This window comes from Mirounga angustirostris, unplaced genomic scaffold (assembly GCF_029215605.1).
Source record: "Mirounga angustirostris isolate CCGP_5_RB_7025 unplaced genomic scaffold, mMirAng1.0.hap1 SCAF_8, whole genome shotgun sequence".
In the NCBI taxonomy this organism is placed as follows: Eukaryota; Metazoa; Chordata; class Mammalia; order Carnivora; family Phocidae; genus Mirounga; species Mirounga angustirostris.
This window is the reverse complement of record NW_026991716.1, coordinates 106,252,068-106,276,336: the sequence shown is the minus strand read 5'-3', so window position 1 is coordinate 106,276,336 and position 24,269 is coordinate 106,252,068. Positions and strand designations below refer to the sequence as shown.

Here is a 24,269-nt window from a genome sequence, read left to right as displayed (position 1 = left end):
ATTCCCTAGCTGTATGTTGTGGGTACACAGTAAATATGTGTAACATATTTGGTTTCAATGAATGAGAAACTACAATAAGTAAAAAATACAGTAAGTGGTGTAGTTCGGCTTAATAATATATTTTGGCTCATTTTGTTTCTTTGTTGATCATTCTTTTAGTTTTCTGTATAAAGTTATTTGGCAATTTGGGCAAGTACATGAATGATATTTTTATTGCCCTGTTGGCAGGTGCCTCTGGCAGGAGAAGGAACGCATTGTGTGTTGTGCGTTACTGCATGCACTTGGGCAGAGAGATATGTCTTATCAAGTCTCTCTCACACCTGCCGTCTGCTCTTGGTCTCCACAGCTTCCATTCTAGTCCAGCCCACCGTTACCTCTAGTCTGGAACGCTGCTTTATTCTTCTCAGCCGGTCCTCCACAATCTGTAATTCACGTTAAACACATACTCTACATTACACGGTCTCATTGACTGCATATCTGATTATTTCACTGTCTACTTACACCTGTCGAAGCTTTGTCTAAATACTTTGTCTTTAGGATGAAATCCGAATGTAAGGGTGTCAGTGCCTTTCTTGATCTGTCTCTAGCTTCATCTCTTGATAACCACTTTCCCACACAAAATTGTATCCAATCAGTTAAGTCATCCCATTTTCTCCTGCTTTTGGGTTTTTCAGAGGCTTCTTTCTTTGTTCAAACCCTTATCTTCACCTCTCCATCTGTTTGTTTTTGAATAACTTCTATTCACATGAAAGCATCTAGTTCTTATTTTCATAAAATCTTGTCCCTTCCTGCACCTCTGGGTAGGTATGTGCCCCCCCCCGCCCTGTCCCATGAGTTCCCATAGTAAAGTATTCAAAATGGAATGTAGCCCACATACTGGCTATTTCATGGTCTCTTGCTAGATCTGAGCTCTGTTTTTGTTTTTGTTTTTTGTTTTTTCTTAAATCACCTCTCTGTTTTAACTGACAGAGCTAGGCACAATGCAAGGTGAATATTATGCCTCTGTTCAAAATTAAGGCAAATTAAATACTGTCCATACCCAGAATTTGTTTCTCTGCTGGCATTCAAAAGCGACTGTGAAGAAAGCGTACATACGTAAGTGCCTATTATGTTCAAAGTATTGTGCTCGGTACTTTACATATGTCACCTCATTTAATCCTCACTGCAATTTGAGCCTTTGAAAACCTAAGCATACTCAAGGGTATAAAATAGTAAATGGCAAAGCTGGGATTCAAAGCTTGACCTTTTTGAGTACAATATTTATGTTCTTTTCGCCAATCCACATGCTTTTGAAGGTCTATGAAAGCTGAATTGCTGGCGACTATCCATCTTGTTGACTGAATAGAAGAATGTATGTTAGCGATCCTTGTAAACTGAAAATATTCAACATAGGTACAGTTGACGATAGGTACTCACTACATATCTATTGACTGAATCACCAAGTGACTGGATAGGGTTATTATTGTAATTAGTGTTAGAGAAAAGCAAGGAATATATATTCTTTGCATTCTTAGGAGTAACATCACCTAATGCATGTTCTCATTAATGGGTATTATATCAAAGAAGAGTTATATCATCAAATATGTTTAGGAAACAATGAGTTAACAGATTGTTTCACTACAATAGAATTTCTGTATGGAACATGTTAAATCATGGTGTAATCCTAAAAAGGTAACATCTTGTATACAGTGCTTCTCAGAGTTCTTCGAACCTTGAATTCTTTTTGTGGAGAAGAGTATCTGTTGGACTAGCATGGCATGTATCCTACTTTAAAGTGTAATAAATCACATTGTAAAATCATTTTACTCGGGGTGCCTGGATGGTGCATTAGGTTAAGCATCCTACTCGTGATCTCAGGGTTGTGAGATTGACCCCGTGTCAGGCTCCACACTCAGTGCGGAGTCTACTTTGAGATTCTCTCTCCCTCTCCATCTGTCCCTCCCACTCATGCTCTATCTCTAAAATAAATAAAAAAATCTTTAAAAAAATATTTTTACTCATCAGAGAATATTACTCTTTTTTTATTATATTACTCTTAGGAAATGCATTCTGTAAATTCAAACAAGGAGTGTGGATGGCTACTTCTGAAATTGTCAAGTATAGAAATTAATTTACATATGTGGGTTGCAAAATAACTCATTAATACTGTTACTCTTCTAAGATAGAGAAATCAGAGTTTTCCACTTTATATTAGAGGATATAAAATATGACTTATTCAAGTGATTACTTACTCTTATTCATACTGAAATGCTTCAATTATATTCAGACAGTTTGGTGATTGAATATTGTACATGTGATGTTGTGTTGAACAAAATAAATAACACTGAGCAAATGGGTATTAAACACTATCAGTAAGGTCCTGTTCTAAGCATTTTCATTTTTTTTGTTTTTTTTTTAAATTTTTTATTGTGATGTTAATCACCATACACTATATCATTAGTTTTTGATGTAGTGTTCCATGATTCATTGTTTGTGTATAACACCCAGTGCTCCATGTAGAACGTGCCCTCTTTAATACCCATCACCAGGCTAACCCATCCTCCCACCCCCCTCCCCTCTAGAACCCTCCGTTTGTTTTTCAGAGTCCATCATCTCTCATGGTTCGTCTCCCCCTCCGATTTCCCCCCCTTCATTCTTCCCCTCCTGCTATCTTCTTTTTTTTTTCTTAACATATATTGCATTATTTGTTTCAGAGCTACAGATCTGTGATTCAACAGTCTTGCACAATTCATAGCACTCACCACAACACATACCCTCCCCAGTGTCTATCACCCAGCCACCCCATCCCTCCCACCCCCCCACTAAGCATTTTCAATGTATTAACTTATGCATTAACAATGTGAAACCAAGTATCATTGTTAACATAATTTTTCTTTTTTTTATTGAGGTATAATTGACATATAACATTATATTAGTTTCAGGTGTACAACATAATGATTTGATATTTGTAGATATTATGAAATGATCACCACAATGAGTCTAATTACCATCTGTTACCATACAAAGTTACAAAAAATAGTTTTTTTTCTTGTGATGAGAATTTTAGGATTTACTCTTTGCCACTTTCAGGTATGCAATGCAATATTATTGACTATAGTTATCATACTGTATATTACATCCCCATGAATTATTTTGTAGTTAGAAGTTTGTACCTTTTGACCCCCTTCACTTACTCCCAACCCCCTCCCCCTTTGACAACCACTGTTCTATTCTCTATATCTACAAGTTTGCTTTTGTTTTGTTTCTTCATTTGTTTTGTTTTTTAGATTCCATATAGAGTAAAATCATATGATATTTGCCTTTCTCTTATCTGACTTATTTCACTTAGCAAAATACTCTAAAGTTCTATCCAAGGTGTTGTAAATGGCAAGATTCCATTATTCTTTAAGGCTGAGTACTATTCCATTGTGTATGGGTGTGTGTGTGTGTGTGTTTGTATATACAAACACATATGTATATAGCTATTCCCATTCATCCATCGAGGAGCACTTAGATTAGTTCCATATTATGGCTATTGTAAATAAAAACTGCAATGAACATAGGGACATGTATGTCTTTTAAAATTAGTGTTATGTTTTGTTTGTTTTATTTCCTTTAGGGACTCAGAAGTGGAATTTCTGGGTCATATGGTAGTTTTTTTTGAAGAACCTCCATACTGTTTTCCATAGTGGCTACACCAATTTACATTTCCATTAACAGTGCATGAGAGTCTACTTTTCTCTATCTTTGCTAGCACTTGTTATTTCTCATCTTTTTGATAATAGTCATTCTGAAAGATGTGAGATAAAGTCTCATTGTGATTTGGATTTGCATTTCCCTGATGATCAGTGGTGTTGAGCATCTTTTCATGTGTGTTCTGGTTATCTATACATCTTCTTTGGAAAAATGTCTGTTCAGATCCTCTGCCCATTTTTTTAATTGGGATTGTTTGGTTTTTTGCTATTGAGTTGTATGAGTTCTTCATATATTTTGGATATTAACCCTTTATTGGATAAATGATTTGCAAAAATTTCTGCCATTTAAGAGGTTGCTTTTTAATTTTGTTGATGGTTTCCACTGCTATACAGAAACTTTTTAGTTTGATGTTGCCCCATTGAATTTATTAGTTCTAACAGTTTTAGGGTGGATTCTTTAGGGTTTTCTATATACAAAATTATGTTGCCCACAAATGGAGACAGATTTATTTCTTCTTTTTTCAATTTGGATGCCTCATTTCTTTTTGCTGCCTAAGTGCTCTGGCTAGGACTTCCGATACTACACAGAATAAAAGAAGCAAGAGTGGGCATCCTTGTCTTGATCTTGATCTTAGAGGACTAGCTTTCAGCTTTTCACCACTGAGTATTATATTAGTTGTGAACTTGACATATATGGCATTCATTATGTTGAAATATGTTACCGCTATACTGACTTCATTGAGATTTCTTATAATCATAAATGGATGTTGAACTTTATCAAATGCTTTTTTTGAATCAATTGAGATGATCGTATGATATTTTTAAAGCTTTATTTATTTATTTGAGAGAGAGAGCACAAGGAGAGGGGCATAGGTAGAGAGAGAATCTGAAGCAAACTCCCCACTGAGTGCAGAGCCTGAAGTGGGGCTCGACCTCACAACCCTGAGATCAAGACCTGAGCTAAAACCAAGAGTCTGGAGCTCAACCGACTGAGCCACCCAGTCTCCCTAAGATGAACATATAGTTTTTATCCTTCTTTTTAATGTGGTATATCATGTCGATTGATTTGCAAATGTTGAACAATCCTTGCATCTCTGAAATAAATCCCATGTGATCATGATTTTTGATTCTTTTAATGTATCATTGAATTAAGTTCGTAAATATTTTGTTGAAGATTTTTGCAGCTATATTCACCAGAGATATTGATCTGTAATTTTTTTTTTTCCCTGTGGTGTCCTTGTCTGGTTTTGGTATTGGGGCAATGCTCCTCATAGAAGGAGTTTGGAAGCATTCTCTTTTCTTCAGTTTTTTTGGAAGGGTTTGAGAAAAATAGGCCTTAAATATTATTTGAGTGTTCGGTAGATTTCACCAACGCAGCTATCTGGTCTTGGGCTCTTGTTTGCTGGGAGTATTTTGATCACTGACTCAATCTCCTTACAAGTAATCTGTCTATTCTGATTTTCTATTCTTTCATGATTCAATCTTTGATGATTCTATGTTCCCAGGAATTTACTCATTTATTCTAGTGTTGTCCAACTTGATGGTGTATAATTGTTCATGGTACTTTCTTTCTTTTTTTTTTTTTAAAGATTTTTTTTTTTTTATTGAGAGAGAGAGAATGATAGAGAGAGAACATGAGAGGGAGGAGGGTCAGAGGGAGAAGCAGACTCCCTACTGAGCAGGGAGCCCAATGCAGGACTCGATCCTGGGACTCCAGGATCATGACCTGAGCCGAAGGCAGTCCCTACCAACTGAGCCACCCAGGCGCCCAGTTGTTCATGGTACTTCCTTATGATCCTTTGTATTACTGTGGTATCATTTGCAGCTTGCCCTCTTCTATTTCTGATTCTATTTATTTGAGCCCTCTCTTCTTTTCTTGATGAGACTAGCTAAATGTTTGTCAATTTTGTTTATCTTTTTAAGGGTCTGCTCTTAGTTTCATTAATCTATTCTATTGTCTTTTTAGTCACTATTTCATTTATTTCTGCTCTGATTTTTGTTATTTATTAGTAACTTTGGGTTTTGTTTGTTCTTTTTTCTAATTATTTTAGGTGAAAAATTAGATTATTTATTTGAGATGTTTTTGTTTGTTTGGTTTTTGAGGTAGGCCTATATTGCTATAAACTTGCCTTTTATAACTGCTTTTGCTGCATCCCATATATTTTGGTATTTTGTATTTCTATATATATTTGTCTCACAGTATATTTAATTTTTCTGATTTTTTTTTGTTGTTGTCGTTGACCCATTGGTTCTTCTGTAGCATATTTTTTAATCTTCACATATTGGTAGTTTTTCCAGTTTTCTTCTTGTAATTGATTTCTGGTTTTACACTGTTGTGGTTGGAAAAGATGCTTGATAGGATTTCAGTCTTCTTGAATTTATTGAGACTTGTTTTGTGGTCTAACATGTGACCTATCTTGGAGAATATTCCATGTGCACTTGGGAAGAATGTGTACTCTGTTACTTTGGTTTGGAATGTTCTCTATATATCTAATAAATCCATTTGGTCTAATGTGTCATTTATGACTGATATTTCCTTATTAATTTTCAATCTGGATGTAAGTGGAGGCATTAAAGTCTCCTACTATTACTGTATTGCTGTCAGCTTCTCCCTTTAGGTCTTTAATAATATTTGCTTCATATATTTAAGTTCTTCTAGGTTGGGTGCCTAAATATTTACAAGTGTTATATCTTCTTCCTGGATTGACCCCTTCATCATCATATAATGCCCTTCTTTGTCTTTTATTACAGTCTTTGTTTTAAAGTCTATTTTGTCTCATATAAGTATGCTACTCTAGCTTTCTTTTGGTTTCCATTTGTATGGAATATTTTTTCCATCTCTTCATTTTAGTCTGTGCATGTCTCTAGATATGAAGTAATTGTCTTGTAAGCAGCATATAAATGAGTCTTTTTTGTTTTTTATACATTCAGTTATTTTATGATGTTTGATTGGAAAATTCAGTCTATTTACATTTAAATAAAGTTATTGATAGGCTTGCACTTATTCCCATTTTGTTCATTGTTTTCTGATTGTTTTGTAATTTCTCTCTGTTCCTTTCTTCTCTTGCGCTTGATGACTTTCTTAACGTACGTTATGTTCAGATTCCTTTCTCATCATCTTTTGTGTATATACATGTGTTTTCACTTTCAGGCTCACACATAACAACATTTTATATATATATATATATATATATATACACATACATATATATAACAATTTATTTTAAGGCAATATAGCAGTTTAAAATTGAACACATTCTAAATTTTTTTATTAATTAATTAATTAATTAATTAATTTGACACAGAGAGAGATAGCAAGAGCAGGAACACAAGTAGGGGCAGTGGGAGAGGAAGAAGCAGGTTTCCCGCAGAGCAGGGAGCCCAATGCAGGGCTCGATCCCAGGACCCTGGGATCATTACCTGAGCTGAAGGCAGATGCTGAACGACTGAGCCACCCAGGTGCCCCGAACACATTCTAAAATTTAATGTGTTTTGTTTTTGTTGTCACATTTTATATCTTTTTATTTTGTGTATCTCTTAACTAATTGCTATAGTTATAGTTATTAATCCTACTTTTGTCTTTTAACCTTCATGCTATCTTTGCAAGTGATTAATCCACTACTTTTACTATACATTTACCTTTACCAGTGAGATTTATACTTTTGTATGTTTTCTTGTTACTAATTAATGTTCTTTTTTCGAGCTTAAATAAGTCCCTTGAACATTTTTTGTAAGGCTGGTTTAGTGGGGGTGAACTCTTCAGGGAGAGGCTCTGGATTTGAGAGATCCCTCCTGATTGTGGATCCCTGCTCCAGGGGTGGGGTTTCTGGTGAGACTACATCTCTGCATCTCTTACCTGTCTCACCGTGGACCTTTTATCCTTTCTTGTGGAGGAGATGTCCAGCTAGTTTTCTGGTCTTTTTCAGAGGAAATTGTTCCATATGTAGATTTGTACTGTAGATTTGTTGTGTCTGTGGTCAGGGGTGAGTTCAGGATCTTCGCATACCACCATCTTGGACTGCCCCTGTGGGCTCACTCTTTACTGGTGATTTTAAAATGTAAGAGTAAGACTTTAAAGCACAGGAAGAGAATAAACAAGTGGCCCAAATGGTCAGTTAGTGAAATCAATCTAGAACTCTAAAATAAAGGGATCTTAGGGGGCAGAGGATGGGTGGCAATGTGTTTATTCAAGATAATTATCTTTGAATGGAATTCCTCTTTGAAGTGGATATATAATTTATTTCACTTGACCTGTGTCATAACCCTATCAAATAAGCAGCCAGGCCTGGACTAAATCACAAGTATTCTGATTCCTGGTCCAGCATCTTTCCAAGTCTTGTCACCTCTTTTCAAAGATAATGTCATCGGGGCGCCTGGGTGGCTCAGTTGGTTGGGCGACTGCCTTCGGCTCAGGTCATGATCCTGGAGTCCCGGGATCGAGTCCCGCATCGGGCTCCCTGCTCAGCGGGGAGTCTGCTTCTCCCTCTGACCCTCCCCCCTCTCATGTGCTCTCTCATTCTCTCTCTCTCAAATAAATAAATAAAATCTTAAAAAAAAAAAAAAGATAATGTCATCTTTTTTCTTACAGTTTTGAACTACACATTTTAATATAAAGTTTGAAACTTTATATATTAGCATATATTTTATTTTAGGTGCATATATAATGAAGAGAAAATATAATTTCTAAAAAGTTTCCAATGAATCATTTTGTTAGCCATATATAAGGATAGGCAAATCTTTTAACACAAATGATTCTGGCTTAAAAAAAAAAAACATTAAAAACAACAACAATTTTAACAGCTAATTTCTATAGAGCAAATTTATAGAAAATCCCGTATTGTTTGACTTAAACAAGAAGGAAATGCATTATTTCATGTAAGAAGTCCAAAATAGAAGTTTTCCAATGCTTTCCTTTAATTACTTATCTCATTAGGCATAGAAGTAATACTAATAAAATCATATTAATTATAAATAAAAACAATGATATTGATATAAGAGAAACATATTTACCCCAAAGAACTTTAAGTATTTAAAATATCAACCTCTATCAAAATATTCAAATAATAGCAACATGTATTTTAACCAAAAATAGAAGAAGAATATCTAGTTCTACTCTTTTTTTAGTTAACTAAGGATTTATAATTCATTTACTTTTATTGACTTTGATTACTTTTATATGAATTTGATCTTGAATTATTTCTAGAATTTTAAAAAATTATTTAAAGTCCATAATGCATTTTGGTAATTTTGGAATCAGATCATTTAAAGAATTTTTTTAATATAGATTTTGTTGTATATTAGAATATTAGAATATTGTCAGAATAGTCAAACAAATTAATTTGGCATAAGAAAATCATTCATGTGATTACATTCAATGTTATAAACCACTTTCCCGGTTAAAAGAAACTTGCCAGGCTCAAACACAGAAACATAATCTTTCAGAGTCTCTCCTGAGATCTAACACAGGATATATCTGAAAACAGGACATGAGTTTCTCATATCTATTGATAAGGACAATGGTAACTTTGAATTCAATAAGTGACAAATAATAAAAAAATGCATGAAGAACATAGCATGCTATGCACACAAATTGGGACAATTTTAAAATTAAGATCTTAAAGAAGCAAGCAGTTTAGATATGAAACAGATCTGAAGGTAGTAATACATACATTTTACATTTGTAGAATTTAAACTGTGGTATGCCCAATCTCATTCAAACAGTCACTGGAATTCTTTCCTCAAAATCAAATTACATATTGTTTTGGGATGGTAGTTAACCCCTATGTCTGTGATTACTCCTAAAGTTAAAAATCTGTGTATTCCCTTACATGCAAAATATAATATGAAAAAGACACAATCCCCAAAATAACATGCATTTGTTTCATTGACATGAAAATTTTATACAAAAAATTTTAGTATTAGAACTATTTAGTTAGTTTGGTACTCTGTAATCATCTTTGGTGTGGAAACCTAAAGTTTAAATATTCTACATATGAATATGTAATATAACTGTCAGCAATTTGAAAAAATACAAAACGGTCCATAGAAAGGTATTTGATACTAATGATTGAAAACAGTAAATATGTCTCAATTCTGGATCAAAGAAATTGGAGCCTGGGGTCAAAATCTATTAATACTACTACAAATATTAGTACTACTACTATTATTAATACTACATGTTCTACTGCCCTAGATGAACACATTTCTGTTGTTTTGCTTCAACACACTAAAAAATGGATAGTGGTATATCATTGTTAATCCTGGGGTAAGTTTTTTTCAGTGATTCCTGGGAAAAACAAACCAAGCCTTAGTTACTGAGAAGAACCTCATATATACTTATTTAAAATAATAATTAGTACTTTTCAATTTCCTTTTCTAGTTTCTTTATCTCATTGAAAATTGAGAAGGGCTTTTCTTTAAAAGAAAAGGAAATTTGGAATTGTAAGGTTAATATTTAATGAGTTTGGGAAATATTAAAAAATTAAATTGTCTAATATATATAATTTAAATATAGAAAACTCAAAATTAAAGATCTATTTTTATAATCCAAATGAGGAATTTCTAAACTTCTGACTTTATAGATAATGGTACATTTTCAAATTTATTGATATATTTGAAATATAACATGCATCATTCTTAGAGATGTCTAAGAGTTGTCTTTCACTACAGAAATAAAATTTAAATTAATGGTATATAACTTTTTATATATAACTAAATAATCAAAACAAATCACAAAAATAATATATTTTTATTTTTATTTATTTTTATTTTTTATTTATTTTTAGATTTTTTATTTATTTGACAGAGACACAGCGAGAGAGGGAACACAACAAGCAGGGGAGTGGGAGAGGGAGAAGCAGGCTTCCCGTTGAGCAAGGAGCCCGATGTGGGGCTCGATCCCAGGACCCTGGGATCTCGACCTGAGCCAAAGGCAGATGCTTAACGACGGAGCCACCCAGGCGCCCCAACATATTTTTGATTAAGTAAGATATGTTAATATCAAAACTGATTTATTACAAGATGTTCAATAAATAGACTTTCATGTTTTTATCATTTTAAGTGGACAAGAAGTGATTTATAGATGTATCAATTTCTAGATTTTGGCCCACAATTAAGATGGCAATCGTTATTTTAGTCGATATTTAGACATTCTTTTCCTTGATAAATTTACATTATATGTTCCATAAAGAAGATCAAACTTCTGTATAAATAGTATATAATTTAAATTTGTATATTTTTTTAAAAAGATTTTATTTATTTATTTACTTGACAGAGAGAGACACAGCGAGAGAGGGAACACAAACAGGGGGAGTGGGAGAGGGAGAAGCGGGCTTCCCGCAGAGCAGGGAGCCCGATGCGGGGCTCAATCCCAGGACTCTGGGATCATGACCTGAGCCGAAGGCAGACGCTTAACAACTGAGCCACCCAGCCACCCCTATATTTATATATCTTAAAGAATGAGATATCAGAGTATATTTTTAAATACTGATTTACATGAGAAACCAAATATAGACATTAGGTAGTCACAGCAGACAGGTTAATCTTCAAAAATGGTTTAATCAATCAAAGAAAATATTATATTTAATAGCATGACAGGGCACTTATGACACATAACCGTATTATAGATGGACTTAAGAAACTCCTGGGCATTGTATTCAAGATTCTGAAAAATCATATTTTCTGCATACATTTTTAAAAAGTTCAATATTATTAATGAATCTTTCACTGGGAAAGATTCAATGAAACAATTGAATGAAATGTTTCATTTCAAACAATGAAAACATTGGTTTGGTGTTGTTGCTGAGCTGCATTTTCTGCATACTCAGAGAGAGAGAAAAAGAATGATGATATTTCTCCTTTATCTTAAATCAAGTTAGAGAGCTTCAGAAAGCTTGGTATGTGTCCCCTAAAATGGGGACTTGGGGGAGGCAGATTCATGCATTAGTACCTGTCTCACACTTGGAAAATTCTAAGGTGAGAAATTGTCTTTGAGTGATCCATAGCAACAAAGTAAAGATGGTAGTAATGGGAGCAGGTTGAGGAAGCTGAGGGGTTCTTTAGCACCTAGCTAAAAGAGGCCTCCTACCACCATGAAACAACAGTCAGGTTGCTCCAGTGGAGGGATTTCAAAGAGTCCAAAATAGTGCCTAAATAGGAGAGGTGGAATCCATCAGTTTGGGGCATCTGACATGGACAAGTGGCACCAAACGCAAGTTACATTTGAGCCAGTCAAGTAAGATTGTGTCCTTTATCCCTGTTTCCTCCTATTTGCTTCTACCCTGGGCAGGAGGAGGGCAGAGGGAGGAAAAGGGACAGGAATCCCACATCACCCTTCCCACTGACGGGCTTCCAAGCTCAGGGCAAGTTCAAGCTGAACTATGGTACAATTTTTAATTGGAATAAAAGTTGAGAGCTTTGATACTACACCAAATTTGGGTGTTTTAAATGCTTAGAAAAAGAGACCATTATTTTATTATCTGAACATGACCAGGAAAGCTATAGGGTCTTTTCCTGATTTTATCCAAGAGATGGGGAAAAGTAAGTCTAGAGAATGAATTTGCAGTGGTAGTTATTGAAAGAACAAAGTTTCTTTCTGCTTACATGCATATGAATACAGCATGTTTTAGTAACTCCTGACACAAAGCAGAGCTGGCCCTTATTTGTGTTCATCTACTTTTCTCTTTATCTTCACATCCAACCACTCTTTCCCATCCAACCTCAAATTCTATCATTTCCTGGAAACTTCCTGTTCCCCAAAGTGCAAGTTTTCTCTTCCTCCTTTGAGCCTGCATAGCATCACCAGGACTTTTCTTAAGGCAGCTATCCCTTCTATGCTTGCTTTTGTTCACATATGTTTCTATCTCTCTCCCTACACATGCCATGAGAATAGAATTATGTATGTATTATTGTTCTTCCTTCATGCCACTCCCTCTATATGGATATACACAATACATTCTTTCTCTGTCTCTCCGAATGATAAATTAAAACAATAAAACTATCAAATAAAAGTGTGTGCTATTTTAAAGGATGAAAGAAAATGGGAAGAAGCATGGTAAAATATTAAATTTTTGGTGAAATGAATCTTAAGGAAGGTAAAAGTAAGACTGTTTCCTTTTGTAATTGTTTCATTCAAAATTCTTCTAAAACTTGAAAATTATAGCAATATAAGAAATACTTGTAATAAGAAATTTTTCACAAAGATCTCACCAACAGAAATCAGATAGGAAGTGGTAACATCATATCCTATCAGGGTTCAGAATATCAGCCCTAGAGACACATGGTCTAGGTTCAAATCCCATCCCAACCAATTTGTAGTTGTGTGACACTGGCAAATAATTCAATGGCTCTCTTCCTCGGTTTCCTCATCCTTAAAATATATTAATGGGTGACCCACATGGGGCATAGGAAGATCCTGAACCCACTTCCACCACACACACACACACACACTAAATCTACAGTTACATATGGAACAATTCTCTCTGAAAAATACCTGAAAACTAGCCTAACAGCTCCTTCACAACAGACTATAAAAGGGCCACATTGAGATGGGTAGAAGAGACAGAGATGTGGTCTCACCAAAAAGCCCACCACAATTGGAGGGAATCTCACAAATCTGGAGCTTGTCTCTGAAAAGTGAGGGATTTGTGCTCACATAAGATACCTCAACCCTTGGTATCTGCATCAGAGAGAAAATCAATAGGACTTGCATCCCAGAGACCAAAAGGCTGTTGAGAGCTGAGTTAAAGAGTTTGAGTGCCGATGCATTTAGTACAAAAGCAGCACTTTGAAAAGTGTTTTGACTATATGAAGAAGATTCACATTGGGAAGGAAACAAATATCGAGATCCAGGAAACCCAGAGAGTTCCAAGTAAGATGAAATCAAAGAGATCCATACCAAGAATCATTATAATTAAAGTGTCAAAAGTTAAAGAGAGAATCTTAAAAGCAGCAAGACAAAAATAACTTGTTACCTACAAGTGAATTCCCATAAGACTCTATCAGCAAATTTTTCAACAGAAACTTTGCAAACCAGGGGCGCTTGGGTGGCTCAGTCAGTTAAGCATCTGCCTTCAGCTCAGGTCATGATCCTGGAGTCCCAGGATTGAGCCCCGCATCGGGCTCCCTGCTCAGTGGGGAGTCTGCTTCTCCCTCTGCCCCTTGCCCCGCTCATGTTCTCTCTCTCTCTCTCTCTCTCTCTGTCTCTCTCTCAAATAAATATATAAAATCTTTAAAAAAAAAAAAAAAAGAGAAACTTTGCAGACCAGAGGAATGGCACAATATATTCAAAGGAAATATATGCTGAAAGGAAAAAAGAACAAGGAGTACTCTACCGAGCAAGGTTATCATTCAAAACTGAAGGAAAGATAAAGGGTTTTCCAGATCAGCAAAGGCAAAAGGAGTTCAATGTCACTAAACTGGCCTTACAAGAAATGTTCAAGGGACTTCTTTAAGCTGGAAAGAAAGGGCACTAATTAGTAACAAGAAAACATATGAAAGTATGAATCTTCCTGGTAAAGGTAAATATACATTAAAGGTAGTAGATGAATCACTTGCAAAGATAGCATGAAGGTTAAAAGACAAAAATAGGACAACTAACTATACAATATTTAGTTAAAAGAAACACAAATTAAAAATATGTAAAATGTGGAAACAAAAGCATAAAATGTTGCTGGGGGAGTAAAAAGTTAGGAAGGAGTTCAGACTTAAAAACATAAATGAAAAGATACTCAACATCAACAATCATCAGGGAAATGCAAATCAAAACAACAATGAGATTTCACCTCACACTTGTTAGAATAGCTATTATCAAAAAGACAAGAATTAACAAGTCTTGACTAGGATGTAGAGAAAAGGGAACCCTTGTGTACTATTTAAAAAAAAAAAGAGTGCTTGCAAAACCCTATGGTTAATGGATTTCTTTGTTGAGATATAAATGATATATAACATTATATTAGTTTCAGGTGTACAACATGATGGTTTGATATTTTTATATAGTGTAAAATGAACATGACAGTAAGTCTAGTTACCAGCCATCACCATCCAAAATTACAAAACAAGTTTTTTTTTCTTGTGATGAGAACTTTTAGGATTCACTCCCTTCGCAATCCTCGAGTATGTAATGCAATATTTTTGACGATAGTCACCAGGCTGTATATTACACCACCATAACTTATTTTGTAGTTCGAAGCTTGTACCCCTTGATGCCATTTACCTGTCGCTCCCAACCTCTAATCCCCTTCCCATCTAGCAACCACCATTCCATTCTCAGTATCTATGAATTTTGTTTTGTTTTTTCATTTTGTTTTTTTGATTCCACATTTAAATGAAATCATGCAGTATTTGTCCTTTTCTGTCTGACTTATTTAACTTAGCATAATTTCCACAAGGTCCATCCAGGGTGACACCAATAAAAGCAAGAACCCCAGACCTGCCTATTTACTCTCTCCCTCTCTCTCTCTCATTCTCTCTGTCTCTCCCTGGCAACCTCACTGTGTGGCCCCATATATGCCATGTAATTTCCAGAACTTCTAAGTAACAAACTGTTTTTTTTTTTTCAAAGTTCCCTGATGGTTGTTGCTAAGGGTGTCTTGCCATCATAATAAGAACCACAAGGGCCAGTCTATTCACAACACTGGTTATTGATAGGCTGAGACTGACACCAAAAAATGTAGGCTTTCTTTTATCTGCATCCCAATTCATGTTCATGTTCACAAATGTTGCCAGGGGCTATCTAGGTAACAAAAGAAATTCTCTTTCTCTTTTCTTAATACTGAGGTTTACTTCCTCCTTTTTAAAATATCCTTTCTTTGACCTTGTTGAAACCAGCATTATTTGGCTTGTTCTTATACCTTATTACTAATATTTTTCTCAATGGAAAAGCAACTTGAGGGGCACCTGGGTGGCTCAGTTGGCTGAGTGTCTGCCTTTGGCTCAGGTCATGATCCTGGGATTGAGCTCAGTGTTGAGCTCTTGCTCAGTGGGTGTCTGCTTCTCCTCCTGCCCCTCTGCCTCCCCCTGCTTGTGCTCTCTCTCTGTCTCAAATAAATAAATAAAATCTTTAAAAAAAATAAAAAGAAAGAAAGAAAGAAGAAAGAGAAAGAGAAAGAAAGAAAGAAAAAGAAAGAAAGAAAGAGAGCACATCTATTTGTTGAGATTTCAAGGTGAATTATTTTGACCATATTTTACATTTAAACAATTTTTAAATTTTTATTTTCACTTCTCACTAACACCAAACAGATTCTTCTGCCCCAGCCTGATTGACTGGTTATCCCACTTTGCACTTTTCTTTCCCTCACCCCTTTTCTGGCTCTATACTCTATTTCTCCTTCAAGACTTATCTATATCCTACCTCCTTAAAAATTGCCAATACTAAAACTCAGATTACTATATCCTTTATTTAACATTTTTCATGTAGTGCCCCTAAGGGAGTGGAACTAGTTCTTATATTTATTTAGATGCTGTGGTGCCCTGCTCACAGTAAGCACACATGCAATAAATATTGAAGAAAGAATGAGTGTTGGACCTCAGTAATTATTTGGAGAAATATTTTCTCATTTAATATCAAATTGGGTGTTGTTTATTCCCTACACTCTGTTCAACCTGAGAACAAAATTTAGCAGAAAGTGTTTGCTTAAAAATACACCTCTGAATTCTTCCTCAGATTGCTTTATTTAGGGCACTTAGTTAAGGATTCCTTCTTTTTGGAAATCATTCTAACTTATCAGTGTAATAAATTTGCATTTTATAAACCTTGCTATTTTTACAAGAAACTTAGATTTTCTTTGAAGCTGATTATAACATCTTCAGATTTTGACATCAGCAGTACTGTAGAGAAAAAAAAAAGACTCAATGAGTCTGAGCAATTTTATGAAGATAATTGCTACCCATTTGGTTTACAATTTTCAGGTATATAACAATGATTTTTCAAACACCTTATCTCTTAATCATTATTCATTTATTCATGCAAAAACATTTACTGAATGCCTTCTCAGTGCCAGGAAGTCTGCTAGAGACTGACGATACAAATAAGAATAAAACAGTCTTTGCTCTCAGTTTTTTCCTTCACTATCCTTATTATTTTTTTTTTTGTAGGATTACATTTACACTTACAATTCTGCTTGTTTATATAACATTTCCAAATTGGGTAACTAGATAAAAAGGGTGTGCATTTCTTATTTTCTAGAAAAGTGAAAAACAGTATGATAATATTCACAGACACTGTTTACTAATGTTAGAACATTAGTGACTGGTATTTTTTAAGGACTGAACTGAGATCGTTCTGTTCTATGGTATCATTTAATGAGGAAACCCCTCCCCATTCTATGTGTAAGTTGTGTCACTTAATTTTTAAGACTGAAATTTTAACTGGAGAGTGTGGCTGAATAGTCAGAAATTCTGTTTTCATTGTGTGTGTGAGTCTGTGTGGTGTATAATAAAGTAGCTTATATTCTCAATAAACTCCTTATTCTCAAATAAACACCTAACTGTCCTTAAAATTTGTTTTGTTTTGTTTTATTTTGCATAAAGAATCAAAAGCAAACCTTGCTAAAGAAATAAATCATTTATAATGGGAAAGCAATAATTTTCTAAACTATAACATTTATTTCAATGAAAGCATTAAATAGCTACTTGAGTCTTTTTTTTTTTTAAAGATTTTATTTATTTATTTGACACAGAGAGACAGAGTGCATAAACAGGGGGAGAGGGAGAAGCAGGCTCCCTGCTGATCAGGGAACCTGACGTGGGGCTGGATCCCAAGACCCTGGAGTCATGACCTGAGCCAAAGGCAGACACTTAGCCACTCAGTCACCCAGACACCCTAGCTACTTGAGTCTTAAATGTATTAAGAAGTGTATGCTTCTCCTAAGAGAATCAGTTCAGGTTGGTGGTCAGAATACTTGTTTTTAAAATATTAACAAAGGAATAATTATTTCATGGTAGGGAGGACTACCAATGTAAGCCTCAATAAGAAAAAGAAATAAATAATTAAAAAATTGCTATGAAAACATAATATAGGTAACATTTTCAAACACTCTTCCTGGTGTTCATAGTCATTGATTTTAGAAAGGTGTAGAAGGTAGAAAGGGACCTGGAGTGATCAGCTGGGGCAGATCTATCTGGGACTCCTCTAAGACAGGTGTCTCTCTAGCTGGCATCTCCAAGAAAGCAACCTCATATCTTCCCATGATAATATTGCATTTCATTGTTTTACTAGCTGTGTGGCAGGAAGCTTTTTCTTAACCTAATGGAGTCAGCCCTCTCCTTAACATGCCTATGTATACACACACACACACACACACACATATACACACATATATAGACACCTTTATTTTAGGATAGAAGGCCATATGATATGTGTCTCATTTATAACATTTATTTATTTTTTTAAAAATTTCCTTCTTTTAGTCATTTAAATAAATTGATACCTTGGTCTTCAGCTCTAAATTCTGAATTCCCTTTTAACACATTCTATCCAACCACCAGGCAATGCCATGATTGGGGAATGTACATTACTCTAACAGTGAATATTCTGACTGAATTTCAAGATTTTTTTCCTATGCTCAATTCTCTCCATATAATATGAGGAAAAGCTGATTCCATGTGTAGAAACTATAAATAGATGTTGACTTACGTTTAATGAAAACATCGAAGTTCTTTTTTTTTCAAATTAAGAAATGCTTAGAATGGTTTTGATGGAAATGATAGTATGTTTTCTTAAAGATTAAGAAAAATCAAGGGAATATTTTAGCAGACATTGAATAATCTTTTTTTTCTGAATTAAACTCTGTAATGCTAAGATATTAAGTTAAAAACTACTTTGATTCTCAAACAAAATACATTGCTTGATGAAATAAAAATTTCCTGGGGGAATAAAAGAAGCTAAATTATGCTACCTATTGTAAATGATGCTGCCAGTTTATTTAGATTTTTAACCTCTAGCAATAACAGATTATTTTGATAAATTATTCATGTTATTGCACTGTGCACCTTTTGCAATTTGCGTATCTGGCAGCAAATAGGCCCTCCTTTCAGGCTTCAGTCCCCCTTGGTCAGGCAGGATGGCCGAAGGCTGCTTCATGATTAATTTCATCTCAATAGGATAATTGTCATACTCAGATGAAGCAATGCTTCTGAAATATGCTTTCCTGGAGCTATGAAGTACAAGAGGCTTAGCTTAAGCCTTTTAAGCATATAGTAACTTTTAGCTTAAATGTTAACCTTTCTCTATTTCAGGAGTATCTATATCTAAAAATAGTAAGTTAGATTTTATAAGAATAGAAACAATTATTTAAGGCTTAATTTAGCAGTTCATTAGATTGCCAGATGATTTAACTTTAGAGTCTAGTATCTTAGTCAAAAAAGGATGTATATATTTTGATGGATCAAGGTTTCATATTGCTAGTTCAAAGGTTAGCTGCTGAGCCAGTAAATATTTCTTTCTTTCCTGGTTTGTGGAAAAGTTATTCAACTTTTCTATGTTTAGTTTTCTTACCTAAGAACAATCTAAATTCTTCCCATTACTAGAATTAGCAAGATATGGCTTTGGAGATGTGTTTCTTTCCTTTTCTTTGAAAATTAATGAAAGAAAATTGATTCGTAATTTGAATCCTAAAGAAATGTTTGGTTCATGTCATGCTTTTAAACAGAATTCCTAAATTTCCAAATCCATGCAAACCGTTGTAAATTTGTTTGAAATAGTGAAATTCTAAAAAATTCCAAATTGCAGCCAGGGTCACACTAAAATGTAGTGAAAATAAAGTTCTGAAATTTAAAATTAAAACACTTTTTGCATATCATATGATAAATGATCAAAAAGAAAAAGAGTTTGAATTAGTTTTTATCATCTTAAAAATGAAACAGAGTCCTAAATTTGATGACTCATTTGAAACTGGTCAGTTAGATTTTTTTACACTTTTATAGTTGGATTTTTTTATGCAATCAATTGCTTACATGTTTTTGAGAGAGTTTTATTTTGCTAGGTGCTAGAGTAATGAAGTTGAATAAATAACTCATCAGTGATCACAAGGAATTTATAGATTAGTAGGAAGCTATAGTTTTGTAAGTAAATAATTAAAATACAATCACACACTGAAATAGAAATCTGTACTGCTGAGTCCAGTGGGCTAGTTATGGAGAAATGACCAGGATGAAGACCAAGTCATCAGAAACCATTAACTTCTTGACCGCCTGCTGCCATTCATTCTCCTGCCTTTGTCAGATTACTCACCTCTTTTTCCTTCAGCTCTTTCTTTTGTATTTTGCTGTTTTGTGAAGGGATTTAAATGTTATTTACGGATTATTGATTGTTACTTTTGAAAGAGAAAATGCTCGCTCCCAACTTTATTTTTTTTAAGATTTTTTAAATTTATTTTTGAGAGAGAGAGGGAGACAGAGCACACAAGTTCAAGTGGGGTGGTGGTGGGGAACAGGGAGGAGCAGAGGGAGAGAGACAAGCAGACTTGCTGAGCACTGCGTTCCATCCCACAACCACAAGATCATGACTGGAGCCGAAATCAAGTTGGAACACTTAACCTACTGAGCCACCCAGGCGCCCCCCAACTTACTTTAAAGAATAAAACCTTAGGGGCACCTGGGTGGCTCAGTCGGTTAAGCATCTGCCTTCGGCTCAGGTCATGGTCCCAACGTCCTGGGACAGAGCCCCCCATTGGGGTCCCTGCTCAGTGGCAGCCTGCTTCTCCCTCTCCCTTTACCCCTCCACCCCTCTTGTTCTCTCTCTCTCTCTCTCTCTCTCTCGCTCACTCTCAAATAAATAAATAAAATCTTTAAAAAAAAGAATAAAAATATTACAAATGTAATGATTTATTTTGAGGGGAACTGGAGAAAATATTTAAAATGCAAGTATGATCATTACAATACTATTCTTCATCTACTGTCCATTAGTCAAAGATCACCCCTGAACTCAGTGTAGCAGTCCATTTGCTCTTACAGTTATATGAAGAGGCTCCTGGCTGACTCAGTTGGTAGAGCATGCAACTCTTGATCTCAGGGTCGTGAGTTTGGGATGTACACATTGGGTATAGAGATTACTTAAAAATAAAATCTTAAAAAAATAAAATTATGTGAAACTTACATTTGAAAACTCAATGGATTTATACTTGACATTAAAAGAAGTCAGTATAAAGAATCTTATAGATGAAAAGCTTATGATATTAAACAAATATTTAAACCTGTATGTGAAAATTGATTCCTTAACAAAACATTTGCAGACTCATAATATTTTTTCAATTTTGTAAATCGGACTATTCCATTTGGCTTATCTGTTTCTTGATGATTTATATAAACACGTTTCAGGAACCTAAGGATACTAACTTCTCTGATAATTTTCTACTAAAATATCCCCAAGTAAACTATGTTGACATATTAATCTAGGTCCATCCTATCTCTGATTTTGCAGTCCAAAATATTATTTATTAATTTCAGAATTATTATAATCTTTCATTGAATTTTCTTATCATCCTGCATTTTTATTTAAATCATTCTATTTGATTTCAAAAATATAACTATAAAAATCATCAAATAAAATCTTGGGAACAATAAAATCATTTGCATTTGCCATAATAAAATTTTCATTTGGGAAGCAAGTAGAGGAGGTAGTGGGTAATACAGAGAAAAATAAGACTGGCCATCACTTGATAATTATTAAATGGGTGTTAAGTACATGGAGATCATTATACTTTCTTCTTTAGTTTTATAGATATTTGAAATTTTTCCTAATAAAAAGTTAGTTTCTTTTGTAGTTGGCAGTAATAAAAGACAGAACAATTATTTATAATAAGAATTTGTATGGATTTGATGTATTTTCACTCTTCTGCAATTTTTGATGTGGCCTTAATGCTGTTCATTTGTGGTCTCGGAGTTAACTCCTTCCTTAAAGACTTGTAGTTTTGAAAGCTGAAATGTTGTACACAGCAGATATCCAATCTCCTCACCTTTTCATGTGTCCTCAATAGATTTGAGACTGATGTTGGGTGAACGCAAGTTGGCAGACTTGTTGGAAAGCATTTGGTTTTAAACTGTTAATTTTTACTTAAAAGCTTGAGATCAGAGAAAGAGTAGATGGAATTATGAAAGACAAATAATATTTTACTGCTACAGAGTTGAGAATTAGCTGCATTGAAGTCATTCTTTGTGGGTGGATGCTGTCTGTATTGTGACCTCTTTAAAATAACACATTTTACCTGGGAACAGTATCTAGAATTTATCACTGTGCATTAGTGGGTGGGTGGATTTGGGGGAGGTGGAGGGGTGGAGAGCTATGGCATAGCAGAAAAAAGAGTCCATAGAGTATGAGTCCTTAAAACATGCCCACTCAATATGCACACAGCCAAATAGATAATGGGTAGAGTTAGTGAAGATGTGACTCTTGAGAGATAAGTCTGTCACCTGTCAGGATACTCAAATGGAAAATGCTGAATAGTCAGGGGCATGATCTGGCCACCGATCACTGAAGGAGAGAGCATCTGACAGAGTAACTGAATGATCAATGGGAGAAGTAATAAGGCCCTGAGAAAAGTTCCCCCTAATTCACAGTTGAGTGTTCTGGGTGGTGACTTAGAATCTTCATTGTGGAGGGATCATTTTAGGAGCCGTGATCTAAGAGAACATAAAGAAGAGAGAGAAGATAGGAAAACAGCTGTTAAAATTCTAAGGTACTATACTGACTGCAATTTTAAAATCTTCTTTTTAAAAATCAGGAACTACTTTACAATTCTCTGATACATCGAGATCTTTAAAGAATGAAACACCATCAGAGCAGTCTAGGGTACTTTTGGTGATCTTTTAGACCTATCCTTTCATCCTTTCATCTAATTTCTCATTTACCAATATTATTAAGTGACTACCAGATGCTAGTCATGTAGGTATAGGGCTGGAGCAATACTGAGAAATACATTAGTTAAAACTTCCAATATCTGTATACAAATCTTGACTAATTATTGAGGCCGTTTATTCTGGGTGTGACAAAGATAGCACTAGCATGTAGCTGGCATGGATTTTTCCTCCAGAAAAAAAAAAATAATAAAGAGATCATAGGTAAAATGAAATCAACTTAATTTTACAAAAAATATTTTCTCTGAAAAATAAATAGGGTAATAATAAAAATCACATGTGAATCAAATAATATTTCTTTTGTAAAAAGCAGAATGAAAAATTGGCATTTTCTTAATCCTTGTTATGATATAAATGAATGATTAACTCACCAACAAGAGGTAAGGCATGAGTTAGAAACAAAATCTCTGGGGCGCCTGGGTGGCTCAGTTGGTTAAGCGACTGCCTTCGGCTCAGGTCATGATCCTGGAGTCCCTGGATCGAGTCCCGCATCGGGCTCCCTGCTCGGCAGGGAGTCTGCTTCTCCCTCTGACCCTCCCCCCTCTCATGTGCTCTCTCTCATTCTCTCTCTCTCAAATAAATAAATAAAAAATCTTTAAAAAAAGAAACAAAATCTCTTTTGTTTGCCTAAAAAACATGGAAATTTTGATTCTTTGCATGTTATTCTGATGCAATCTTATCTTATAACTCTAAAAGTGTAATATTAAATAAGCTGTAATCAACATTTGATGATAATTAAACATAAGGTTGAGTATATATGTGTATCAGCTACTATATTTACACATAGCTTAATGTATACAGATAATAGGTGCCATATCAATATGTGGTAAATGAATAAAGGTCAACATCTATAACAAATGATCAAATCTTCCTTCCCATATTATTAAATGATAATTTAATTATTGAAAGCTTACTGAAGATAATCATGAACCATTATTTAGTGAAATGAGAAATAAGCATTGCTTTTTGAAATCTTTATTTCCCCTTTATTTTTCATGCTAATTAATTAAATAATACATTTAAATATATATCATCTGTGTTTTTGTATCCTGTTTCTTTAAAGAGAAAATTCTGAAAAAATAAAAACAAAAACCCTAAGACAAGAGGGAAGAAAGATTCAAAAGTGAAGTTTTCTCATTCTCTCACAACACATACTGCTGCCCAGGACCACACTAAGGCAGGACAGGGAATGGTATCTTGAGTCAAAGACTGGAGCTGGATATTGGTTGTCCTGGGCTTTATCCTCATATTAGTCACTCAGTGAGCTTCTATGAGCCACTTTATTTATATCTAAATGTTCCATCCATTTCAGAAATCTGATAACACAGAAATAATTTACAAAGAATTCTGAGATTTTCAAATTCAGGTGCCCAACAAATGCAAAGTGCTCCATGGTCAGTTAAAAGTAAGGCAAGAAGTTTTGAGAAACTTTTTTTTTTGTCTCAATAAACCTAATTTCTTAGGGATCCCCCTAACAATTGTGCACCTTTCTTAACAAAAATTCTGAGTGCCAAGGGCAATGTTTTTATGTTTGTTTTTGATTTTCTAATCTCCCCTGTTTTGGGGGTTATATATCCTATATATCTTCATGGTAATTTATCTTTTTTCTTTATAAGATCCAGGGAAAGCTCCTGAAACCAAACAAGGGACTCTAAAAGTTGCGGCACAAGGTAAGCAATAAAACACTTCTCTTTCTTTTTTTTAAAGAAAAGTACATGGCACTTTACTGACAAAACAAAAACTGTT

General features: G+C 34.5%; 1 protein-coding gene across 18 annotated transcripts in view; it reads left to right on the top strand.

Annotated features, from left to right (window-relative positions):
- TRDN (triadin) overlaps window positions 1-24,269 on the top strand; it is a 382,659-nt gene that overhangs the window by 202,982 nt on the left and 155,408 nt on the right. For 17 of the 18 annotated variants that reach the window (XR_008505375.2, XM_054505540.2, XM_054505539.2 and 14 more), the window contains one exon: window positions 24,140-24,193. Coding sequence is in view for 17 of the 18 variants with exons in the window: in XM_054505540.2 (XP_054361515.1) it covers window positions 24,140-24,193 (54 nt within the window). In the remaining variant the exon portion in view is untranslated. Of the gene's footprint in view, window positions 1-24,137; window positions 24,194-24,269 lie in introns of those variants that run through there. The other variant, XM_054505544.2, reaches the window with a different exon arrangement.